The following is a 20,890-nucleotide window of genomic DNA, read 5'->3' on the forward strand; positions in this document are numbered from 1 at the left end:
AGGTGATTTTCATACATCAGTGCAGACTCGATGGATGGAAGGGCCTCTTCTGCACTGTATCTTGTGATTCTGTGTGCCTACCACTGATGTTGAATTGACTGGTCTGTAATTACGGGAGTTATACGTACAACCTTTTTTTAACAAGAACGTAACATTTGCAATTCTCCAGTCCTATGGCTTTTCAAGTAACTCATTGCAGTGTTAATGTAAGCCTACTTGTGACAATAAATATACTGAAATTAATTAAAATTAAATCTTCCTTGAGTCATAGAAGGACTGGGAGAATATGGATAGGTTCCCTGAAATTTTTCATTCTCACTTCCTTCAGCATCCTTGGATGCATCTCATCTGGTCACTGTGCCGTGTCAACTTTAGTACCAACATTATATTTAACACTTCACATCTGTTCCAATTTTCCACCCTTTTAGGGATAGAGATTCCTCCCCTGTCGTCCTTTGCCTGTGTAGCATCTATCTCCTTGGTGAAGACGAACAAAAAATATCCATTAATACTTTAGGGTGGTCCCCCTTTGTGGTCCATGATTCGCCCTACTCCTTTACCACCCTTTTACGCCGAGAGACTTTTGGGTTCCCCTGTATATTGGCTGCCAATCTTTTCTCAGTATCCCTCTTCACTTCTCTCACATGCTTCTTTACCTCTTCCTCTGAACCTTCTGTGTTCCTCTATGCTGTCAACTATATTTTCCACCTGTCAGAGGCATATTTTGTTTCTTCTTTATCTTAATTTCTATCTCCTTTTTCATCTAGAGAGCTCCAGATTTGTTTGCCCTAACCTTTCCCTTTAAAGCAAATATACCTTGACTGTGCCCTTTGTTGAACATAGTCATTTGTGCAGCTACAGTTTTTGCCCACCAACCTTTCAACCCAATCTAACCGACCCAGTTCTGTTCTTGTCCGTTGAAATCCGCTCTCCTCCAGTTAATTATTTTTACCCTGAATTGCTTTTATCCTTTTCTATCATCATCCTAAACCTTTACAGTACAATGATCACTGTCTCGGAATTGTTCCTCATTTTGAAGGATCGGTCCAACAGTGCATCCTGTCTTGTTGGACTGGGCACCCACTGCTGTAGGAAACTGTCCCGATCGCAATTTATGAATTTTTGCCCCCCCCCCGCCATAATAATCTTTTATTGCCACCAAGTATGAAGTTACTGTGAAAAGCCCCTAGTGGCTCATTCCTGTGCCTGTTTGGGTAAGCTGGTACAGGAATTGAACCTGGCCTTGTTCTGCATATACAAACCAGCCATCTAGCTCACTGAGCTAGACCATCCTTTGCAGTCCTATCATCCCAGTCTACATTCAGGTGGCTATAATTCCACCATTGTAACTACTCTATAATACTGGCATTTCTCTCATTTCTGTGCTGTATCATTCTATGATGTAATTGAAGTTGGTATGGGGTCATTCTAATATGCACATGGTGGCTTTTGCCCACTTTCTCTTGGTATTGCATGGAGCTAACATGCAGGGGTGACTTTTGGTACTCATGGAACATGGGTAATCCTGGGAATAGCACTTAAAACTATTCCATGACTGGTTTTCCTTTGTTTTGTGTGTCCAAAGAAATCCAAGTTCCATTCATTTAAATTAATGTTTGGCAAGCTCTGTAGAGGTAGTTTCCTCCCAACCTTATATTTCTACTGCACTCAGGTGTTCCAGTATGCGCAGTAACGGAAAACATGTCAGTGTTGTCTCGTGTACAAGGTATCCTTACTGTCCCAATCTTTTGCTGAACTGCATTGTTGTGGACAAGCATCAAAAAATTCAAGTATGAGTGCAGACTAAATCTTTGACAGTTATTTTAGTCAACCTGTCTTTAGCAATCTACCAATAGTTTGAGGATCCTTTCAAAGATTGGGATTGTTGACACTCCCTTGGTGTCCAAACTTCATTTTGAATGGCATGTTTAAAGACTTGAATGTTTCATTGGACCTCACCAAACAGCACCATTTTCTGACCTTTTTGCAAAGCAGTATGGGTTGGATGGTGACATTGAGAAATATCATTGCACTACATTTTTTTTTGATTGCTTTTTTAACAAACATAATTTGATTATAGTTCTGCAGAACTGGAATTCAACCCCCCATAAACCACACATTCACCAAACTTCAGTAGCATCTTCTCGTGATGCGTGTTTCTTTGGATAAATGTACTGGCTGAAAGGGAAATGTGTGCATTTGATAACTGGTTAATTTTTAGTTGTGTAGCTGAAAGAAACATTGGGGCAACTCTTGCTTTTCATGTGTAATAAAAGTTAACCATCTGTAACTTCACAAATATAAACAAAGGACAACTTTTTAATAACCTTAACAGTGTTGAGAACAAAGCAAATCACAAGCACTATGCTGATGCATTTCCATACATGTTTTTATTCAATCCATTTGACTTGCCATCTTTTCTATAGCTACTTCTCCCAGTCTTGTTGCACATGTCTGCAAACCATGTTTATTTTCTGGTCAAATTATTTTTTCCACGTTGTGAAATACTGAACTCCAATATACTTTTGTAGCCTGAAAACTGGATGCAATAAAAACCATTGCCAAGCTTAGAAGGTATACTCAAACTGAAAACAAACAAAACATCTGTTCATTATACAGAATTCAATGTTTCAGGCTGCTCTTTTTAAACGACAGCAGTGCTTAGAAAATGTTTGATAAAAATTCTCACAAAATGTCTCTATTTTGAAACTGTGTCCAATGAATATATTATTCCCACAGGGACAGCCTATAAAACAATTGTGCAAGCTTCACATAAAAGTTTGGATTAACCAAATTCGTGCCTTCATTTGTTTGACAAAATTAATTGATATTGCACAAGATGTTAGGTGGATTGGCCACCGCTAAATTGCCCGTAGTGTCCTGGGTATAGGGTGGATACGTGGGTTTGAGTAGGGTGATCATGGCTCGGCACAACATTGAGGGCCGAAGGGCCTGTTCTGTGCTGTACTGTTCTATCTATGTTGTTTACAGAGGGCTCTTTATCCCTGTCTATTAGTGAAGATGGTACTTTTGGACATTGCAACAAATTAAGTTGTGTGTGTGCATGTGTCAGCAACACTATCTTTTTAAATCATTCTGGAAGGGAAGAAAGAGCTTGGCATTAGATCTTGTTTTTTATTTAATTTTTAAACAGCTCATAATATAGCCAAGTGATTCCTTTAACATCAAATTTTTTAAAAACTCTAAAACATGGATTGAGGTGAAGAATTTCACCAATCCTTCTGTTTAATATTACATCTAATGTCGGAATAAATTGTGTGCTATTTGCAGAATGGTTTATTACGGTTACTGAAAAATTAATATTTAGCATTGAGGTAAGATCACAACAAAGACTTTTGATGAATCCTTCTCCCCACTTTTCCCTTCAGTAGTTCTTTTGGACGAAGGAAAGAGGATTGGTCAGTCCTGTTCAAGTGCCATCTTCAACCAACACCACAGCAACCATTACCTCATCAAACAGCCTGCAACCGATAACCAGGACATCTGCATTCCACGTCATCTGGCAGGTAAAGCAAATGAACTGTCGAGATTTTGCAAGGAAGTTGTAAGTTTCCTTTCCTTCCTATGTTGTATGTTTTCTTTCCTTTGTATGTCTTAAGGATACTCAATGACAGTGCAACAGTCATTTGGGGAAAGTCAAATCTTGCTCAGAAAAGAGGCCATTTGGACTATTGGCTAGTGGCGTCACTAATGCACATCAGAATCATCTACTCGAAATTTATTTTCTTGCCTACTTCATGTACTCAAATTTTAAAAAAAAATTCAAGGGATGTGCATCATTGGCACGGTCAGCATATATTGCCCTTGAGAAGGTGAAGGTGAGCCCTGCCTTGAACCACTGCAATCTGTCTGGTGTAGATGCCCTCAGTGTTGTTTGGAAGTAAGTTCCAAGTTTTTGACCCAACGACAGTGAATTAATGGCAATATGGTTCCAAATTAGGATGAGTGTGGCTTGGAGGAGAACTTGCAAGTGTTCTCATGAATCTGTTGCCACGTGTTGGAAAACTGCAGTTGAAGGAGCCGTGGCAAGTTGTTGCAATGAACCTTGTGTGTGTTATACCTGCTGCCACTGTCAGTGGTGTTGGGGAGTGAATGTTTAAGGTTGTTTGGGATGACAATCAACCTGGCTGCCTTTTCATGTGTGGTGTTATGGTTGTCTCTTCAGTAGCTGCTTCTAATAATGCCTTCCATGTTCCCATAATCCTTTGCTATGAAGAATTTATAACATCCCCTACTCTTATGCGTTTATTGTTATCTACCTTATGGTGTACTGACTGCAGAAAAATCTATTATGTTTACTCCTCAGACCTGCTGAACACCCCATTAACATCTTGTCCTGTAAATATAGTTTGTATCTTCCAAGCCCTTTCCTGAAATCTGCCATCTATGGCCATGCTTGAACATTTTAGCATGGCTTCAATAGTTAATATTTATAATGATTTTGGGCAAGTACCCAGATGTATCTATTGGCCAGTTAGTGTTTAAAGAAACTAAGTGGTAATCGCAAATTGCCAGGGCAAATCGGGAATAGGTTGGGAGACTCAAATCAAAATTAATATGGTTGAAATGTATGAGATTCTTCAATAAGAATAATGAGATACAGATTTTGAAATATTGGTCCAGATTTTGAAATAGCATCATATTTAGAAATGTGAGAATAGGTTGACTGTGGCTTATTGATGGACTTTGATGAATAGCTATTGGAATGATGTTTACCCTTTAGCTTAGTTGGCTGGACAGCTGGTTCGTGATGCAGGAGTGAGGCCAACAGTGGCTGAGGTTATTCATGAACCTTGCCCCTCGCTTGAGGTGTGGTGATCCTCAGATTAAACCACTACTAGTCAGCTCTCCCCTCGAAAGGGAAAGCAGCCTATAGTCGTCTGGGACAATGGTGACTTTATTTTACCCTGACATTGGTAAATTATTTATCCTTTCCCCTCAAAAGGGAAAGCAGCCTATGGTCGTCTGGGACAATGGCGACTTACTTTACCCTGACATTGGTAAATTATATATCCAGTCAGTCCACAGGTATACTTGTGACTCCAAAGGTGTAAACTGCTGTGTATTACTTGGGAAGTTCTATGACGATTGGCAGGAAGGCAAGGTGAAGTCTCATGTCCTTAAAGAGATCATGCCAACACAATTAACATTTTAAGAATATTCTAGCAAAGCAGCATTAGGCTGTTCTTTAAGGTTTGTAAACATGAAGTATTTCAGACCAGGCAATAGCATAGCATATCCAAATAGTAGTGTCAGAGTAAAATTCCTCGAAAATACACCGTGAATATACAAAGACAGGTTAACAATTCAGATGTAGGCCTTTCATGATTCCAGTGGGGGAGTCGGAGAACAAAGAAAATCAACCCAAACTTCTTTCTCGCTCTCGCCTCTCGCTCTCTCGCTCTCTCATCTCGCTCTCTCCCCTCCATCTCCTTCCTCCATCCCCCACCTCCCCGTAATGTTATCATTTCCAGTGCTGTTTCATCTGATGTGTGTTTCCAGTACTGTCTGTTATGAATTCCACAGTCCATTGTTAATTTTCTCCGTCATTTCAGACAATAAGATATGAATATGTAACACTGTTTCTTAACTCTCAGCAGTAGTGTAATCAATTTCCTACCCTCAGCAGATTGCTTTTTAAAATTCTTTCACAGTATTTGGATCTGGACTGGCGAGAGGAGCCTTTGTTGCCCATCCCTACTTATCTTGAAAAGGCGATAGTGAGCAGAATATTTGAACTGCTGTAGTCTGTGGTGTAGTTACCTCCACAGTACTGTTTTTGTTCTTCCCAAAAGAATACATTCTTTTTGGATGTACCAAGATTCTAGTTCGCTGATATTTGAACAGATTCTCAAGTTGTAGATTAAACTGCAGAAACAAAAGTAGCCCAGAAAAGTGAAAACAGTTCAGCAAAGGCCCTAAATTATTGACCTTTTATTTAACATTTAAAGCCAGTCCTTAAGTCATACAAAATCTGTTTGAAAATTGATTTTGGTTGATTTTTTATTTCATGTTTGTTGTGCTTTGCCTTATTTTCTTGTTTGTGTTGCTGCTTGATATGCCGTAGTACCTCAAATCGGTTCTCGACGGGGACAATACTGAAAAGAGAGAAGAGAATGTTCCTTCAGCGGTTACAACTGGCACTGTCTCTTCAACAACAGAGGGCAGGGAGAGACGCAGGTGTGTAGCCTTCCTGGTAGTGTTTGATGCAGCTTTAGAGAGGTGGCGATTAGGTTTTCGAATCGTCTAATTTTGGAATTTACATAGATCCAGCATGTACTTCAAAAGTCGATTTAAAGGTTCCAATGTTGTGACCAGATTCCTGAATGTGTAATGTCCCTAACCCCCACTTTTGTTCCATTCACCATTATCTTTCCACTTGTTTTTTGGTGAATTTTGGAGCCACATGTTGGGGCGGACGACACTCCTTACAACTGCTGCAAAATGATGGATTAAATTATTTAGTTGTAGGGTTTATGAAGCGGACATATAAAATGCATCAGAATACAGGCTAACTTGAGACAGACATTGAAGCATTGGGGACCGATATTAGGTATTTGCTGACGATACGACCATAGGTGGGCCGGATCTTGAATAACGACGAGTCAGAATACAGGAGGGAGATTGAGAACCTAGCAGCGACAACAATCTTTCCCTCAATGCCAGCAAAACTAAAGAGCTGGTTTTGACTTCAGGAGCAAGTACTGTACAAACCCTGTCAGCATCAAACGGGGTCGAGGGTGGAGGATGGTTAGCCGTTCAAAGTCCTAGGGGTGCACATCTCCAAAAATCTGTCCTGGTCCACCTACGTCAACGCTACCCACCAGAAGCACAACAGCACCGATACTTCCTCAGGAAAACTAAGGAAATTTGGCATGTCCACATTAGCCTGAACAGACTTTACAGATGCATCCATAGAAAGCATCCTATCTGGGCTGGCGTCACAGAATGGGATGGCAACTGCTCGGCCCAAGATCGCAATAACTTCAGCGAGTCGTGAACACAGCCCAATCCACACACAAACCTGCCTCCCATCCATTGACTTCCATCTACACCTCCCGCTGCCTGGGGAAAGCGGACAGCATAATCAAGCCCACTCCCACCCCGGCTTACTCACTCGTCCAACTTCTTCCATTGGGCAGAGATACAAAAGGTCTGAGAACACACAACAGACTCAAAACAGCTTCTTCCCCGCTTTTCCAGACTCCTAAATTACCCTCATTATGGACTGACATCATTAACACTACACTCTGTATGCTTCATCCGATGTCGGTGCTTACATAGTTACATTGTATACCTTGTATTGCCCTATTATGTATTTTCTTTTATTCCCTTTTCTTCCCATGTACTTAATGATCTGTTGAGCTGCTCGCAGAAAAATACTTTCACTGTACCATCGGTACACGTGCCAATAAACAAATCCAATCCAATCCACATCCAACCCAGTGTTGCTGACTCTTTATATACATATCTGATCATAATGAATCAAAACCAAACACCTGTTTACCGTATCGCCATAAACTCCTTATTTAACATCCATCACACAACCTGTTCAATAAGTCATTATGCTAAAGGTTTGAGATTTTATTCTTCAAGAGGAGGTATGGAAAGTAAATTAGGAGCTATTTTTTAATTCTAATACAGCATAGGAATGGCACATTGTTCATGCTACCAGACTGAGAATTGCATATGTAGTCAGAATTTGCTTAGGGCTTGGCAGAGGACCATTGCCAGTATGGCTTTCTTTCATAGTTATTGACAGAGGCAGGTAATGCTGTTATATCTGACCATAGTTTCAACCATCACACTTTGTATTTCCCCAAAGTGGCAGTAAGCGTGATGTGCTGGTTGAGCCAGACATGGATTTTAATATATTATTTCTTGTATGATGTTTTTAATATTCTCCAAAATAAACTATTTGAAGATCAAGGCAAACAAAGTATCCTTTAGCCTCTTTCTCAACCTCGGGAAGTCACAAAGTGCTTCACAGCCAATAAAAGTACTGTGAAATATGTTACCGTTATAATGTAAGGAAGAATTGGCAGCCAGTTTGCAGACAGTAATAGTCCCACAACTAGTGAGATAATGACCAGATAATCAGTAGTATGACTCAATTAATTAGTTGGTCACTTTTATCATCACTACTTGGTAATAGCCATAGGAAACCATGATGATGAAATATTGGAGTTGTTTTGAGAAGTATTTTTTCCTTCAGCTTTTTTCGAGGAAGGTGTAAATGGGACTGGAGGAGTAGCTGAGGAGAGGAAAAGAGATACATATTCAAGTTAGTGTGTGACTGGAGGATTTTGGGAATATTGGATTCTGAATATTGGGACAATTGGGTTTGTAGTGTTTTGACTGCAGTGGTCATGTTTTTAAAAAGGATTATGTTTGCAGGGCCTGGGAGTCTTTAGGAGCCAGAAGGTGAAATTGACCAGAGCAATGTGTTTTTCAGTCTGGGCTGATCCTTCCAGCTTGAGAAAAGCATCATTGCTGGGTGAACTAAGGGAATTGGAGAGATTTTTTTGAAAGGCTTTGGAGAGGAGCTGAGATCTGATTGTCTGACACTCCAACCACAATTTCTCTCCCACTGGGATAGTTATAAAAAGATAAATGTTTAAAGCAGAGCATGTCTTGTCTGAGGACAATGTAAGAAGCTGAAAAATGCCAAATGAACATCCTTTGGAAGATATTCAGCCAGGTCTAAAGGGGTTCTAGTGGAGCCATATCTGTCTGTAAAGCAAGTATTACTCAATGCCGTTGCTGATTTTAAGATTGATTGAGAGCTGTCTGTTTCTTGTTTAATGGGAATTGAATGGTGGTGTTTAAGCGGTAATTGTAACGTTTGTTTTGGATATGAAGTTGAAGAGTTTAATATTGTATTCATAATAAAGTTTTGTTTTAAAATACCAATCTCTATTTCCTCATGCCAATCACTGTTGGAGTGAATCATTCTTTTCCACACTGTCATATAAAATAAACTAAAATATTAGGGTTTAGATCCAGTATCCTTGCCCCTATTGGGGTCTTGGTTGGGATTGTAATATTAGTAACAGTAAAGTGGAAAAGACTTAAATGGTAACCATCCCAGAATACTGAAGGAAATAATACAGGCTTTGTCATAATTTTCTCTTAGTTTGTCAGAGCTTTGCAGGTAAGGGATAAACCGTGAAATGGTACACTGGCTAATCCCATGTATGTAAACTTCTGAAGCTCCTCGTGGGATGAAATTTTCAAATACTTAGAAAAGTATGAGGGATCAACAAACGACATGGCACACTTGACCAATTTAATTGCATCTTTTGTGGAATTTGTGATGTTTGATAAAGAATATGGTCAGTATTATATATCTCATTTTCAGAAGTCATTCGATAATATAGACTCAGGAACAGGAATAGACCATTCAGTCAGTCAAGCCTGCTCCACCATTTAATATGATTGTGGCTGATTGGACACTTCAATGTCTTTCACACTCATCCCCATAACCCTTTACATTATTATGAAACTACTTTCAATGGAACTATGAAGGGAATGCATCTGCCTAAATATAGAGATGGATGAGGGACAAATGGAAATCATAAGTATAAGGTGTTTCTGAAGTGGCGCAACAGAGAATTCAGAATAAAGATCTAGATTTGTAATTGTATCAGTGGTTCTAAGTGGACGCATTATGTATTGCTTTTCCCAAGAGTCAAGGCAAGACCTGATTCCAGTATTACTTGGCAAATTTAGTGTTGCTGCAATTTGGACAAAACTAAATTAACTTTCCAGACTCTGTGGACATTCAAGTGTCCAATCAGCCACGATCGTATTAAATGGTGGAGCAGGCTTGACTGACTGATTGGTCTATTCCTGTTCCTGAGTCTATATGGCACATTATCAAAGAACAAAGAAAAGTACAGCACAGGAACAGGCCCTTCGACCCTCCAAGCCTGCACCGACCATGCCGCCTGTCTAAACTATCGAATTACTTCTGAAAATGAGATATATAATATTGACCATATTCTTTATCAAACATTACAAATTCCACAAAAGATGCAATTAAATTGGTCAAGTGTGCAATGTCGTTTCTTGATCCCTCATTAGCCCATACTTTCAGTTAAGTGTCTATCAATGTGACAGTAAATAATTCATGATTGACATAAAAATTATATTGAATATAAAATTATAATTGAAGAATGCTTCATTAGTGTCATGCAATGCAACAAATTACTTTGGCATTTTAATTTATTTGATCAAGTTGAGAATGGGAGATTAGTCAAATCAGTGCATGAGTTTATGAACCAGTCAAATTCTCTCTCATTTTGCCTTTTCTCTTTGAATTTCAGCCTCTTGATCCAATTCCCTGCTAGTTCCTCACTTGTTATCTCCTCTTTTTTCTTTCCAATTTCCACCCTTCCTTTTTCTTTATTCTTTCTCTCACTCTTTATTTTTAAAATCTAGACAGTACTCAATAATAATCAGTAATTCCATGTTTTGAATTTTTACCAAAACTTAATTTTTTTTTCATCAGACTATTGGTTCCTTTCGAGATTCGGTGAGATGAAGATCTGCATGCTTTGTGGCCATTAATACTGGCTTGTGATTTTAAGAATGTAATTTCAATACACTGTAACCAAAACATTAGAATTACTTAATTACCCAAATACCTCGTATGAAGTGAAAACAATTGGCATGATACAGGCTTTCTCTTTTCATTAATGTTCCTTTTATAATTGCTGACTCTGAGAATTGCATAAAATTTTATAATTGAATTGGATGCTTGGGGCTACTATAAATATGATGCTTCTAAATTTGCATGCGTTTTAACATCTGTATTGGTATAAAATGTTTGAATTGAGCACTTGCAGTTAGAAGTATCATCTATGTTCTGTTTTATTTTCACATCAGGCACCTCTAGGGGCTTTTCACAGTAACTTCATTGAAGCCTACACGTGACAATAAGCGATTTCATTTTTTTTTCATTTCTAATTGTAAATATCTAATGTAGCTAATTCTTAGTTTTGGCAGCCAAGGTGTGGAGATGCCAGTGTTGGACTGGGGTGAGCACAGTAAGAAGTCTTACAACACCAGGTTAAAGTCCAACAGGTTTGTTTCAAACACTAGCTTTCGGAGCACTGCTCCTTCCTCAGGTGAACGAACCTCTTGATTCACCTGAGGAAGGAGCAGTGCTCAGAAAGCTAGTGTTTGAACAAACCTGTTGGACTTTAAACTGTAAGACTTCTTACTTAGATTTTGGTGTAATTGTGTTATGCCATGTTGCAATGAAGGAGGTCCTGAGATGCAATGTGTAACGTCACTGACTCTGAGCCAGTAACCCCGTGTTTGAGTCTTACTTTAGACTTGATGGCCAAGGAAGCTGTGTTCCGAAAGTGGCCAACAGGTTGGCTATCAGGCTTCAAAATCCTTCGAACATGCCAGTGGCAGATGGGAAGAGCGGGAGTGACTCCTGGTCAGCTATGCTTGATGTGGAATGGTGCCCTTCAAGTTCCAAGCCCATGGCAACAGGCTAGTACAGGAAAAAAACCATTATGGGAACAGCCGTATGCACCACTAGGTGCGGGAAGAGAAACGATAACAACAATGCTATACTGAATCTGTATGGACATAGCAACATGATTAGACCACCTGACCCTTCAAGCCAGCTCCACCATTCAATATCATGATGGCTGATGTAAACCAAATCTACTTTTCCACACTTTCCTTGTACCTCAATTCTCTTCACATCTAAAAATCTGTCGATCTCCTTTTTCTTTATTTGTTTATGGAATGTGGGTGTCGCTGGCTGACCCAGCATTTATTTCCCATCCCTGAGGGTATTTAAGAGTCAACCACATTGCTGTGGGTCTGGAGTCACATGTAGACCAGACCGGGTAAGGATGGCAGATTTCCTTCCCAAAAGGACATTAGAGAACCAGATGGGTTTTTGTGACAATCGACAATGGTTTCACGGCCGTCGTTAGACTTTTAATTCCAGACTTCTTATTGAATTTGAATTCCATCATTTGCCCTGCCGAGATTCAAACCAGGTCCCCAGAGCATTATCCTGAGTCTCTGGATTACTAATCCAGCGACAATACCGGGATATGTGTTGGATATACTCAACAAATCAGCATCTACAGTTGCCTGGGGTAAAAAAATTCTAAAGATCTAAGAGTGTTGCAATTTCTCCTCTTGTCAATCTCAAATTGCTGGTTCCTTATTCAGAGACTGTGATCCTGTGTTCTAGACTAGCCAGCCAGGGCAACATCCCCTAACATCACTGTTTCCTCTCATTTCCCTCCCCATACATAGCCCATTTGTTCACAGAATCACAGGATTGTTAGCAAATAGGAGACTGCCATTTAACCCATGGCTGTACCAGATCTCCGAATGAGCAATCAACGTAGTGCCATTCTCCCAAATTCTGCCTGTAACCCTACACATTCTTCCTTTACCTGGATAATTCCCTTTTGAGTGCTTCAATTGAACCTACCTCCACCAACACGGGCAGTGCATTCCAGACTGCAACCACTTGCTGCATGTAAAAGCTTTTCCTCATGTCACGTTTTCTTCTTTTCCCAATTACTTTCAATTGTACATCTTCTTCTCGATCCTTTCACAAGTGAGAACACTTTCTCCCTATTTACTCTATCCAGACTCATGATTTTGAATACCTGTATCAAATCTGTTCTTGACCTTCTTTGCTCCAATGAAAGAAGTCCTAAACTTCTCCAATCTCTTCTCAAAACTGAAGTTTCTTACCCCTGGAACAATTCTCATGATTTTTTTCTGTATTGTCCCAATTCCTTCTCATCATTCCTAAAGTGCAGCACCCAGAACTGCATAGAAAAGTACAGCACAGAACAGCCCTTCGGCCCTTGATGTTGTGCCGAGCTTTGTCCGAAACCAAGATATAGAACAGTACAGCACAGAACAAATGTGCAACACAGGCAGGACAATGTCCTATGAAATTCAGCATAACCACCTTGCTCTGCCCTGTTAATAAAGCCTGGACTATTGAATGCTTTATTAACTTCTCTATCACACTGTCCTGCCACTTTCAATTAAAAATTGCACATACACATCCAGGTCTCTGCTCCTGCACTCCCTTTGGAATTGTGCCTTTATTTCATATTGTCACTGCCATATTTTCCGACCAAATGAATCACTTCACGTTTCTCCAGATTGAACTTCATCTGCCAACTGTCAATCCATTCCACAAACTTGTCTGGTATCTTTAGAGGTCTACACCATCCTTCACACAGTTCACATTGTTTCCAAGATTGTATTACTTGCTAACTTTGAAATTCTTCCTTGTGCACCATGTTTAGGTTATTAATATGTTACAGGAAAAGCAAGGATCCGTACACTGACCCAAGGAGAACTCGACTAAAATCCTTCACAGAATCATAAAATCCCTACAGTGCAGAAGGAGGATATTTGGTCCATTTGAGTGCACCAAACCTTGGAAAGTGCACCCTACCTGGGCCCATGCCCCCACCCTATCCCAGTAACTCCACCTAATCTTTTGATCACGAAGGGGCAATTGAGCATGGCCAATTCACCTAACCTGCACATCTTTGGACTTCCAACAGCTCAAAAAATATAAGACCATAAAAAATAGGAACAGGAGTGTGCTACTTTGTCCCTTGAGTGTGCTGCTTACGCTATTCAATAGGATCATGGCTGATGCAACATTCTTCACGTCCACTTTCCTGCCCTTCATTACCTTACTAATCAAGAATATATCTGCCTCTGCCTGAAATATACACTAGGACTGTGCCTCACAGTGCTCTGTGACAAGGAATTCTAAGGACACTCAACCCGCTGAAAGAAGACATTTTTCCTCATCTCAGTCTTAAATTGACACCCCTTTATTCTGAGATTGTGCCCTCTGCTCCTAGAATCTCCCATGAGGGGAAACATCCTCTCAACATTTACCCTGTCAAGCCCCTTAATAATCCTCCATGTTTCAATGAGATCACCTCTCGTTTTTCTAAATTTCAATGAGTAGAATCCCAATATTTTAAATCTTTGCTCAGAAGACAGCCCCCCCCCCCCCCCCTTTTCCATACCAGGGATCAGGCCTTGTAAGCACTGCTGCCTCACAGCCCCAGGGACCCGGGTTCAATTTGAGACTTGGGAGACTGTGGAATTTGTACTTCCTCCCTGTGTCTTCATGGGATTCCTCCAGATGCTCTGGGTATTCCTCCCCCAGTCCAATGATGTGCAGATTGGGTGGATTGACCATGTTAAAATTGCCCCTTGGTGCCAAAGATTTGCAGGTTGAGTAGGGCTAGTGTGGTTATAGGGTGATGGTATGGGGGATTGGGCCTTGGAGGTAGTGCTCTTTCAAGCGGGTCGGTGAAGATTCGACGGGCCAAATGGCCTTCTACACTATAGGAATTCTATTAAATAATATCTTTCCTTAAATAAGGGAACCAAAATCTGCTCCTCTATCCAGCTATGGTCTCACCAAATATATCGGACAGTTACAACCATTTCATTAACCACATTCTCTCTCTTTCCTGTCACATCAGCAATATTTTAGATCCAGATTGCTAATGTCCCCTTTATTCCATGATCTATAACTCTGTTCACTAGTCTGTTGTGTGCCATTGTATCAAATGCTTTTGGAAGTCCAAGTACATTATATCAACTTGTATTACCGTTCATCAACCCTTTCTGTTGCCTTCCTTCAAAAAGCTCCAAGTATAGCTAAAACATGTTTTCCCTTAAGAAATCCATGCTGGCTTTCTTTAATTACTGAACACATGGACAATATGTTCAACCTCAGTGAAGCAGCTTGTGAGGAAGAACAAAAGTGGGAACATCCGCTTACAGTTTCTAGTGGGAAGCCTAGCAAATGGCTTCAGTTTGAACAATCGGGCAGGCAATGAGATGCATAGTGATCACTGTCTTGAAGGTGGTAATAAAATAATGTGGGTGCCATCAGTATCCATATGTAGAAACTAGCACCATGCTATGTGTAGATTAATTTGTAAAACCGAATTGAACTTATACGAGTTCTTGTGATGTGTTGAACTGGTGAAAGTGTTTATTTCCGCACTCTTGGGATACCCTGAGAAGCTGGTGGCCTTGATCACTGTAATGTTTGTCAAGCTGCCCCTAAAGAAAGGCAATAAACTTGGAGGGCACTTGTAGGTCAAACCAAGCACTGTGTCATGTTCCCTTCCTTAAAAAGGTAGGGAAGTGAACCCTTTTGGGTATCGTAAGACCTTTTCATGATCAGATTTATTGAATTCAATTCACAGGCTGGCAAGGGCTGCAATCAGTTGCCCAACCCTAAATGCTCTTGATAAGTGGTGGGCTGCTATCTTGCACCACTAGTTCATGGAGGTGCTGCATTTAACTGTGAGCTGAAGGAATAGCGAGTCAGGATGTTGTGTGTGATTTGTGATGTTAAGAGGAAGTAGTTGACTCTCCTTTGTTAAAGATGATCTTTGCGCAGGCCTAATATGAATTGACATCTGTCAGCTTAAGCCTGAAATGTTGTCTAGATTTGTGGGCTTAAGAACATTGATTGCTTAATTAGTTGAGGAATGCAAGATGGAGCCCTGAGCATGGTATGGCACAAGGTAATTGATGGAGTTCTTGAAGATCTTTGTCTTGTGCACTACCCTGAAGTACTCCTGCAGCAATGGTTGTGGAGCTGAGATGATTGGCCTTTGATTCAAACTGTTTCACGTTTAGTCTTATTAGGACTTCTTGGTGCCTCAGTCTGTGCAATGCTTCCTTTATATCCATAAGACCATAAGACCATAAGACATAGGAGTGGAAGTAAGGCCATTCGGCCCATCGAGTCCACTCCACCATTCAATCATGGTTGATTTCAACTCCATTTACCCGCTCTCTCCCCATAGCCCTTAATTCCTCGAGAAATCAAGAATTTATCAATTTCTGTCTTAAAGACACTCAATGTCCCGGCCTCCACCGCCCTCTGTGGCAATGAATTCCACAGACCTACCACTCTCTGGCTGAAGAAATTTCTCCTCATCTCTGTTCTAAAGTGACTCCCTTTTATTCTAAGGCTGTGCCCCCGCGTCCTAGTCTCCCCTGCTAATGGAAACAACTTCCCTACGTTCATCCTATCCAAGCCATTAATTATCTTGTACGTTTCTATTAGATCTCCCCTCAACCTCCTAAACCCCAATGAATATAATCCCACGATCCTCAGACGTTCATCGTATGTTAGGCCTACCTTCCTGGGATCACCCGTGTGAATCTCCGCTGGGACAGCCGCTCCAGTGCCAGTAATGTCCTTCCTGAGGTATGGGGGCCCCAAAATTGCTCACAGTATTCTAAATGGGGCCTAACTAGTGCTTTATAAGCTCAGAAGTACTCCCTGCTTTTATATTCCAAGCCTCTTTGAGATAAATGACAACATTACATTTGCTTTCTAATTACGGACTCAACCTGCAAGTTTACCTTTAGAGAATCCTGGACTAGGACTCCCAAGTCCCTTTGCACTTTAGCATTATGAATTGTTGTCACCGTTTAGAAAATAGTCCATGCCCTCTATGTCTTTTTTGCCAAGTGCACGACCTCGCAACTTGCCCACGTTGAATTCATCAGCCACTTCTTGACCATTCTCCTAAACTGTCTAATCTTTCTGCAGCCTCCCCACCGTCCTCAATACTACCTGCCTCCTCCACTCTATCTTTTATCATCGTCAAAACTTGGCCAGAATGCCCCCAGTCCTGTCATCTAGATCGTTAATATATAAAGAGAACAGCTGTGGCCCCAACACTGACCTGCGGGACACCACTTGTCACCGGTTGCCATTCCGAAAAAGAACCTTTTATCCCAACTCTCTTCCTTCTGTCTGACAAGCCAATCGTCATCCATGTTAGTACCGTTGCCTCGAATACCATGGGCCCTTATTTTACTCAGCAAGTCTCCCGTGAGGCACCTTGTCAAAGGCCTTTTGGAAGTCAAGGGCAGTTACACTCTCTTCACCTCTGGAATGCAGAACCTTCACCCATGTTTGGACCAAGGTTGTAATTGAGGTCTGGAGCTGAGTGCCCCTGGCAGAACCCAAACTGATTGGGGGTCTCAATTTGTGTTGCTAGTCAAGTACCATAGTCACTAGATTGCTTTTCTTCCATAGTTCTAATTGGTTGGTTCGTACCTTGCTAAAAATGCAGCACATTTTGTTCTCTGTCAACTTAGTGTTCACTTATGAAAACAACTGTTGAATCAACTCAAAAATTAGGATTTGACTTAATTTAGCAATCGCACATTATTTTAGCAGTTTATTGATGAATGTTATCATTAGCAAATTATTTAACAGTTTTGTTTATAGGACTGTTAATTTATAAAATTAAGCATTGTATTTATAACGAAGAATGCTTATAGATCATTTTAATAGCTTTTTATCATTCAATTGTGGCAAACTGCAGAATTGATTAGTTTTTTTGTGTTTGATTACTTAAGCTGTTCTGTGGAGGCAGAAAGTTGTGATGTGCCAAACTTTGTCTTGCCAAGCTCCAAATTTGATGCAGTTTTGGTGCAGTGTTCTGCCATTTGCAGCCAAATGATGTGTCCCTGTTATCAGCTATTGTAATGCATGCCAAATAGTACAAGCTTTTCCTCTGAAGGTTACATGTGTGCCTTTGAATAATTCCCTTCAGAATCCAGTCTAATTGTGTCCTGCATTTCTGTTAGCATATGCTGTCTAGTGTATGAGTGTAAGTATGTCAGTGGTGCCTGTAGTACAAATGATTTTGAAGTAAATGCTTGTTCCAGAATGAACAATCTGGCCTTGAGTTGAAATGATTGAATATAATTTTTTAAGCCTGGTACTGAAATTTGTAATTAATTTTGCATACAGAATGGATACAAATATCCATTGTCTAAATGTGTTTAGATCAATGTACAGGTCGAGTGCCTCAAATCTGGCAACCCAAAAAGTGTGTTCCGAGTGGCATAGTAAACCTTGAAACCACCCAACCCAGTTTGGACGTATCCATCTGACCTGACCCACATAGGAGAGCCTTCTTACAGTTGACCTCAGTCAGTTCAAAGTCAGTTATTAAAAGTACTTTACAATCTTGCATGAATAAAAACAAAGTTTTCAGTTACAACTACAGAGTATTTATAACATCTCTTCAATTTGATCTTTTTGTTATAACCAGGATGGGAGGAGCCCCAATACTCAGCAGGTCATACCATTAATATAAGAGTTCAGTTTACTCACCAAAATGTTGTTTACCTTTTGCACTGGTACACAGTATAAAATAGACTTTAAATGGGCTTCGATGAATACACTTAGAGCAATTGTTTATTATAAAACAAAACTTCTTAGCAAGTTGCAAAACTGGTTAAAACCTATAGAAGCACATGTAAACAAAGGACAAACAAATAGAGTATCTCTACAGAAATGGGCTTTCAAGGATAGGCATTACAAAATAAAGGATAAGGTTTGCAGGGGCTCAACGCTGTCGACCTACAGTTCCCTCTTGAAGATGAGACGATGGTCCCAATGGGCATCTGGGAGTTTTCATCAAGGGTACTTGGCGCCCTGATCAGCTTTGTAGCTCCAAATGCAGACAAGTTACACTTGGATGAGGATTCTTTGACAGCAGATTGAGAACCTGCACACAATCTCGGGTAATGCAGATGAAGAGAGTAGGGAAACCGTCTCTGCTAATTACGCAACAAGACTGACTTTAAAACCAGCAGGAAACCTGAAGCTTGTCCCTGACAATTGATTTCCCCCATCAATTAAAGTGATAACAGTACAAAACAAACAGATCTTCCTCCAGTATCATGCAGGTTGATGATTTCTTGGAAGAAGACAGGCTTGCTTCCAGGCAAAGGTAAATGACCTTTTTAAAAAAGAAACTGCAGATCAATATCCAATGTGTTGAGATAATGCAATTTTATTCCATACTTAATAAAACAATATAGTTTTCTCATTTTAAACAGGGTTTGCTGATTTTGGGAAGTGGATGTGGCATGATAGTTATTAAATCCAATGAGTAATATCAGTAACCACATGGCCATTAACCTAAAGTGCTTTGCAATCATATCACTTAATTTGTCTTTGTGCCTTGCTCACTGAATTAAGTGGTTCCAATTTCTCCCCAAAACCTGGCAAGACCCAATAGTATTAGTCCCAATGTTGCTGGTTTTGAAGGACTTTCCCTGTAATTAATTAGATTTGAAAAAAAGTGAGATTGATGCCGAAGTTCATTTTGGAATTGGTGTACTTGCACAACAGTTTAAGTAGAGATACATATGTTCTTCTGTTTTTAAAACTGTCGAGATTGGTAGGAGATATTAAGTTGAAGACTGTTTATGTTATCATTTGTGAATAACTACAAATGGGACGTGGATATATTTGGCTTCATATTTAATAAGTGATTTGCACTCAAGTTGTTGAGCAAATTACACTTCTCATTGAACAAATATATGCGAATTACAAGTCATTTGTCATTTCCTGACTCAAATACATTTACTGTTGAAGGGTCGTATTTACTCCTGTTCGAGATGAAGAATCCGAGTCACAAAGAAAAGCCAGGTCCAGACAGCAAGGCATCGCGAAGGTCAACACAGGCAAGTTTTGTCTTTTCCTCCTCTTGATTTAAAAAGTTATTGTTCTTCATTTGCCTACCCAGTCTAATCTTGAATTTTTGTCTTGCTTTCACATCAATTGTCAACCTTGGATCTGAAATTCAAAGCCTCTTAGCTCTGCAAAGCAGTTTCTCTTTCCCTCTGTCCTGAAGCTGACATTTAATCTTGAATCTAGTTTTCTTGTTCTTGAAGCCCACAACAACCAGAAGAATCTACTTCTGTCTGACCAATTGTATCACAATGTTGTTCTCATGTGGAAAAAGATGCACCCCCATCTTTTTTGGAATCTTTGTTTTGCCTCATACCAATCAGCCAGCACATGGTGAATATAATGTGCCTTGTACTTTCTCATGCTCAAATCTTTCTTTGTGTTCTTCCATGGAATGTAACCATCACTGGTTAGGTCAGCTTTTATTCTCGATCCCCAATTGCCATTGAGCCAATTTGCACAGCTGCAGATTTTATAATGAAATGAAAGTCGCCATATTCTCAGAGGACCAGAGGCTGTTCCCCTCTATTGACAGAGAACTGCCTGGTGGTGATTTAACTGAAGGTTACCACATCTCGGGCAAGGAGTAAGGTTAAGAAGGCGGGGCCTTCATGGATAACCTCAGCCGGTATGGGAAATGTACCCGTGTTGTTTTGTAAATAGTGAAGCTGAAATCATGGAGAGCATCTGCTCCATGCAGGTGGGGAAGGCACCGGGCCTTCTGCAACACTCTTCCCCCCCACCCACCCCGGACCTCCTCGAGGTACTGGAAGTGTTTGGGCTAGGAGCGGGATTCACCACCTGGGTGAGACTCCTGTACAATGCTTCCAAAGCGAGTGTCTGAACTAACACCACCAGCTCTGAGTACTTCCAGCTACAGAGAGGATCAAGACAGGGCTGCCCCCTGTCCCCACTCTTGTTCGCGATAGCGATTGAACCCCTGGCGATAGCCCTGCGGGACACAAAAAACTGGAAGGGAATCCGGAGAGGAGACAGACAGCACAGTCTCACTCTATGCAGATGGCCTGCTCCTCTATGTCGCAAAGCCACAGGAGGGACTGAAGGCAATACTGCAAATACTGAAAGAGTTTGGAACCTTCTCGGGCTACAAACATAACCTGGGCAAAAGCGAGACATTCTCAGTGAACCCAAAAGGGGGAGGGGCAGAGCTGAAGGGGCTCCCGTTCAAAACGGCCCAGAACAGATTCCATTACCTGGGGATCCAAATAGCCAGAGACTAGACACAGATCCACAAGTGGAACCTGACCAGTCTGGTGGAGGAAGTAAGAAAAGACCTTC

The 20,890-nt window shown here is 40.6% G+C and overlaps 1 protein-coding gene across 1 annotated transcript in view; it reads left to right on the plus strand.

Annotated features, from left to right (window-relative positions):
- The window catches only part of LOC119955117 (protein phosphatase 1 regulatory subunit 12A-like), a 291,292-nt gene that overhangs the window by 197,240 nt on the left and 73,162 nt on the right, over nt 1–20,890 (plus strand). The window contains 8 exon segments of the mRNA XM_038781005.1: nt 3,390–3,415; nt 3,418–3,509; nt 3,511–3,527; nt 6,089–6,105; nt 6,108–6,201; nt 10,535–10,558; nt 19,496–19,558; nt 19,560–19,584. Coding sequence (XP_038636933.1) covers nt 3,390–3,415; nt 3,418–3,509; nt 3,511–3,527; nt 6,089–6,105; nt 6,108–6,201; nt 10,535–10,558; nt 19,496–19,558; nt 19,560–19,584 — 358 coding nt within the window.

This window comes from Scyliorhinus canicula, chromosome 20 (assembly GCF_902713615.1).
Source record: "Scyliorhinus canicula chromosome 20, sScyCan1.1, whole genome shotgun sequence".
Classification (NCBI taxonomy): Eukaryota; Metazoa; Chordata; class Chondrichthyes; order Carcharhiniformes; family Scyliorhinidae; genus Scyliorhinus; species Scyliorhinus canicula.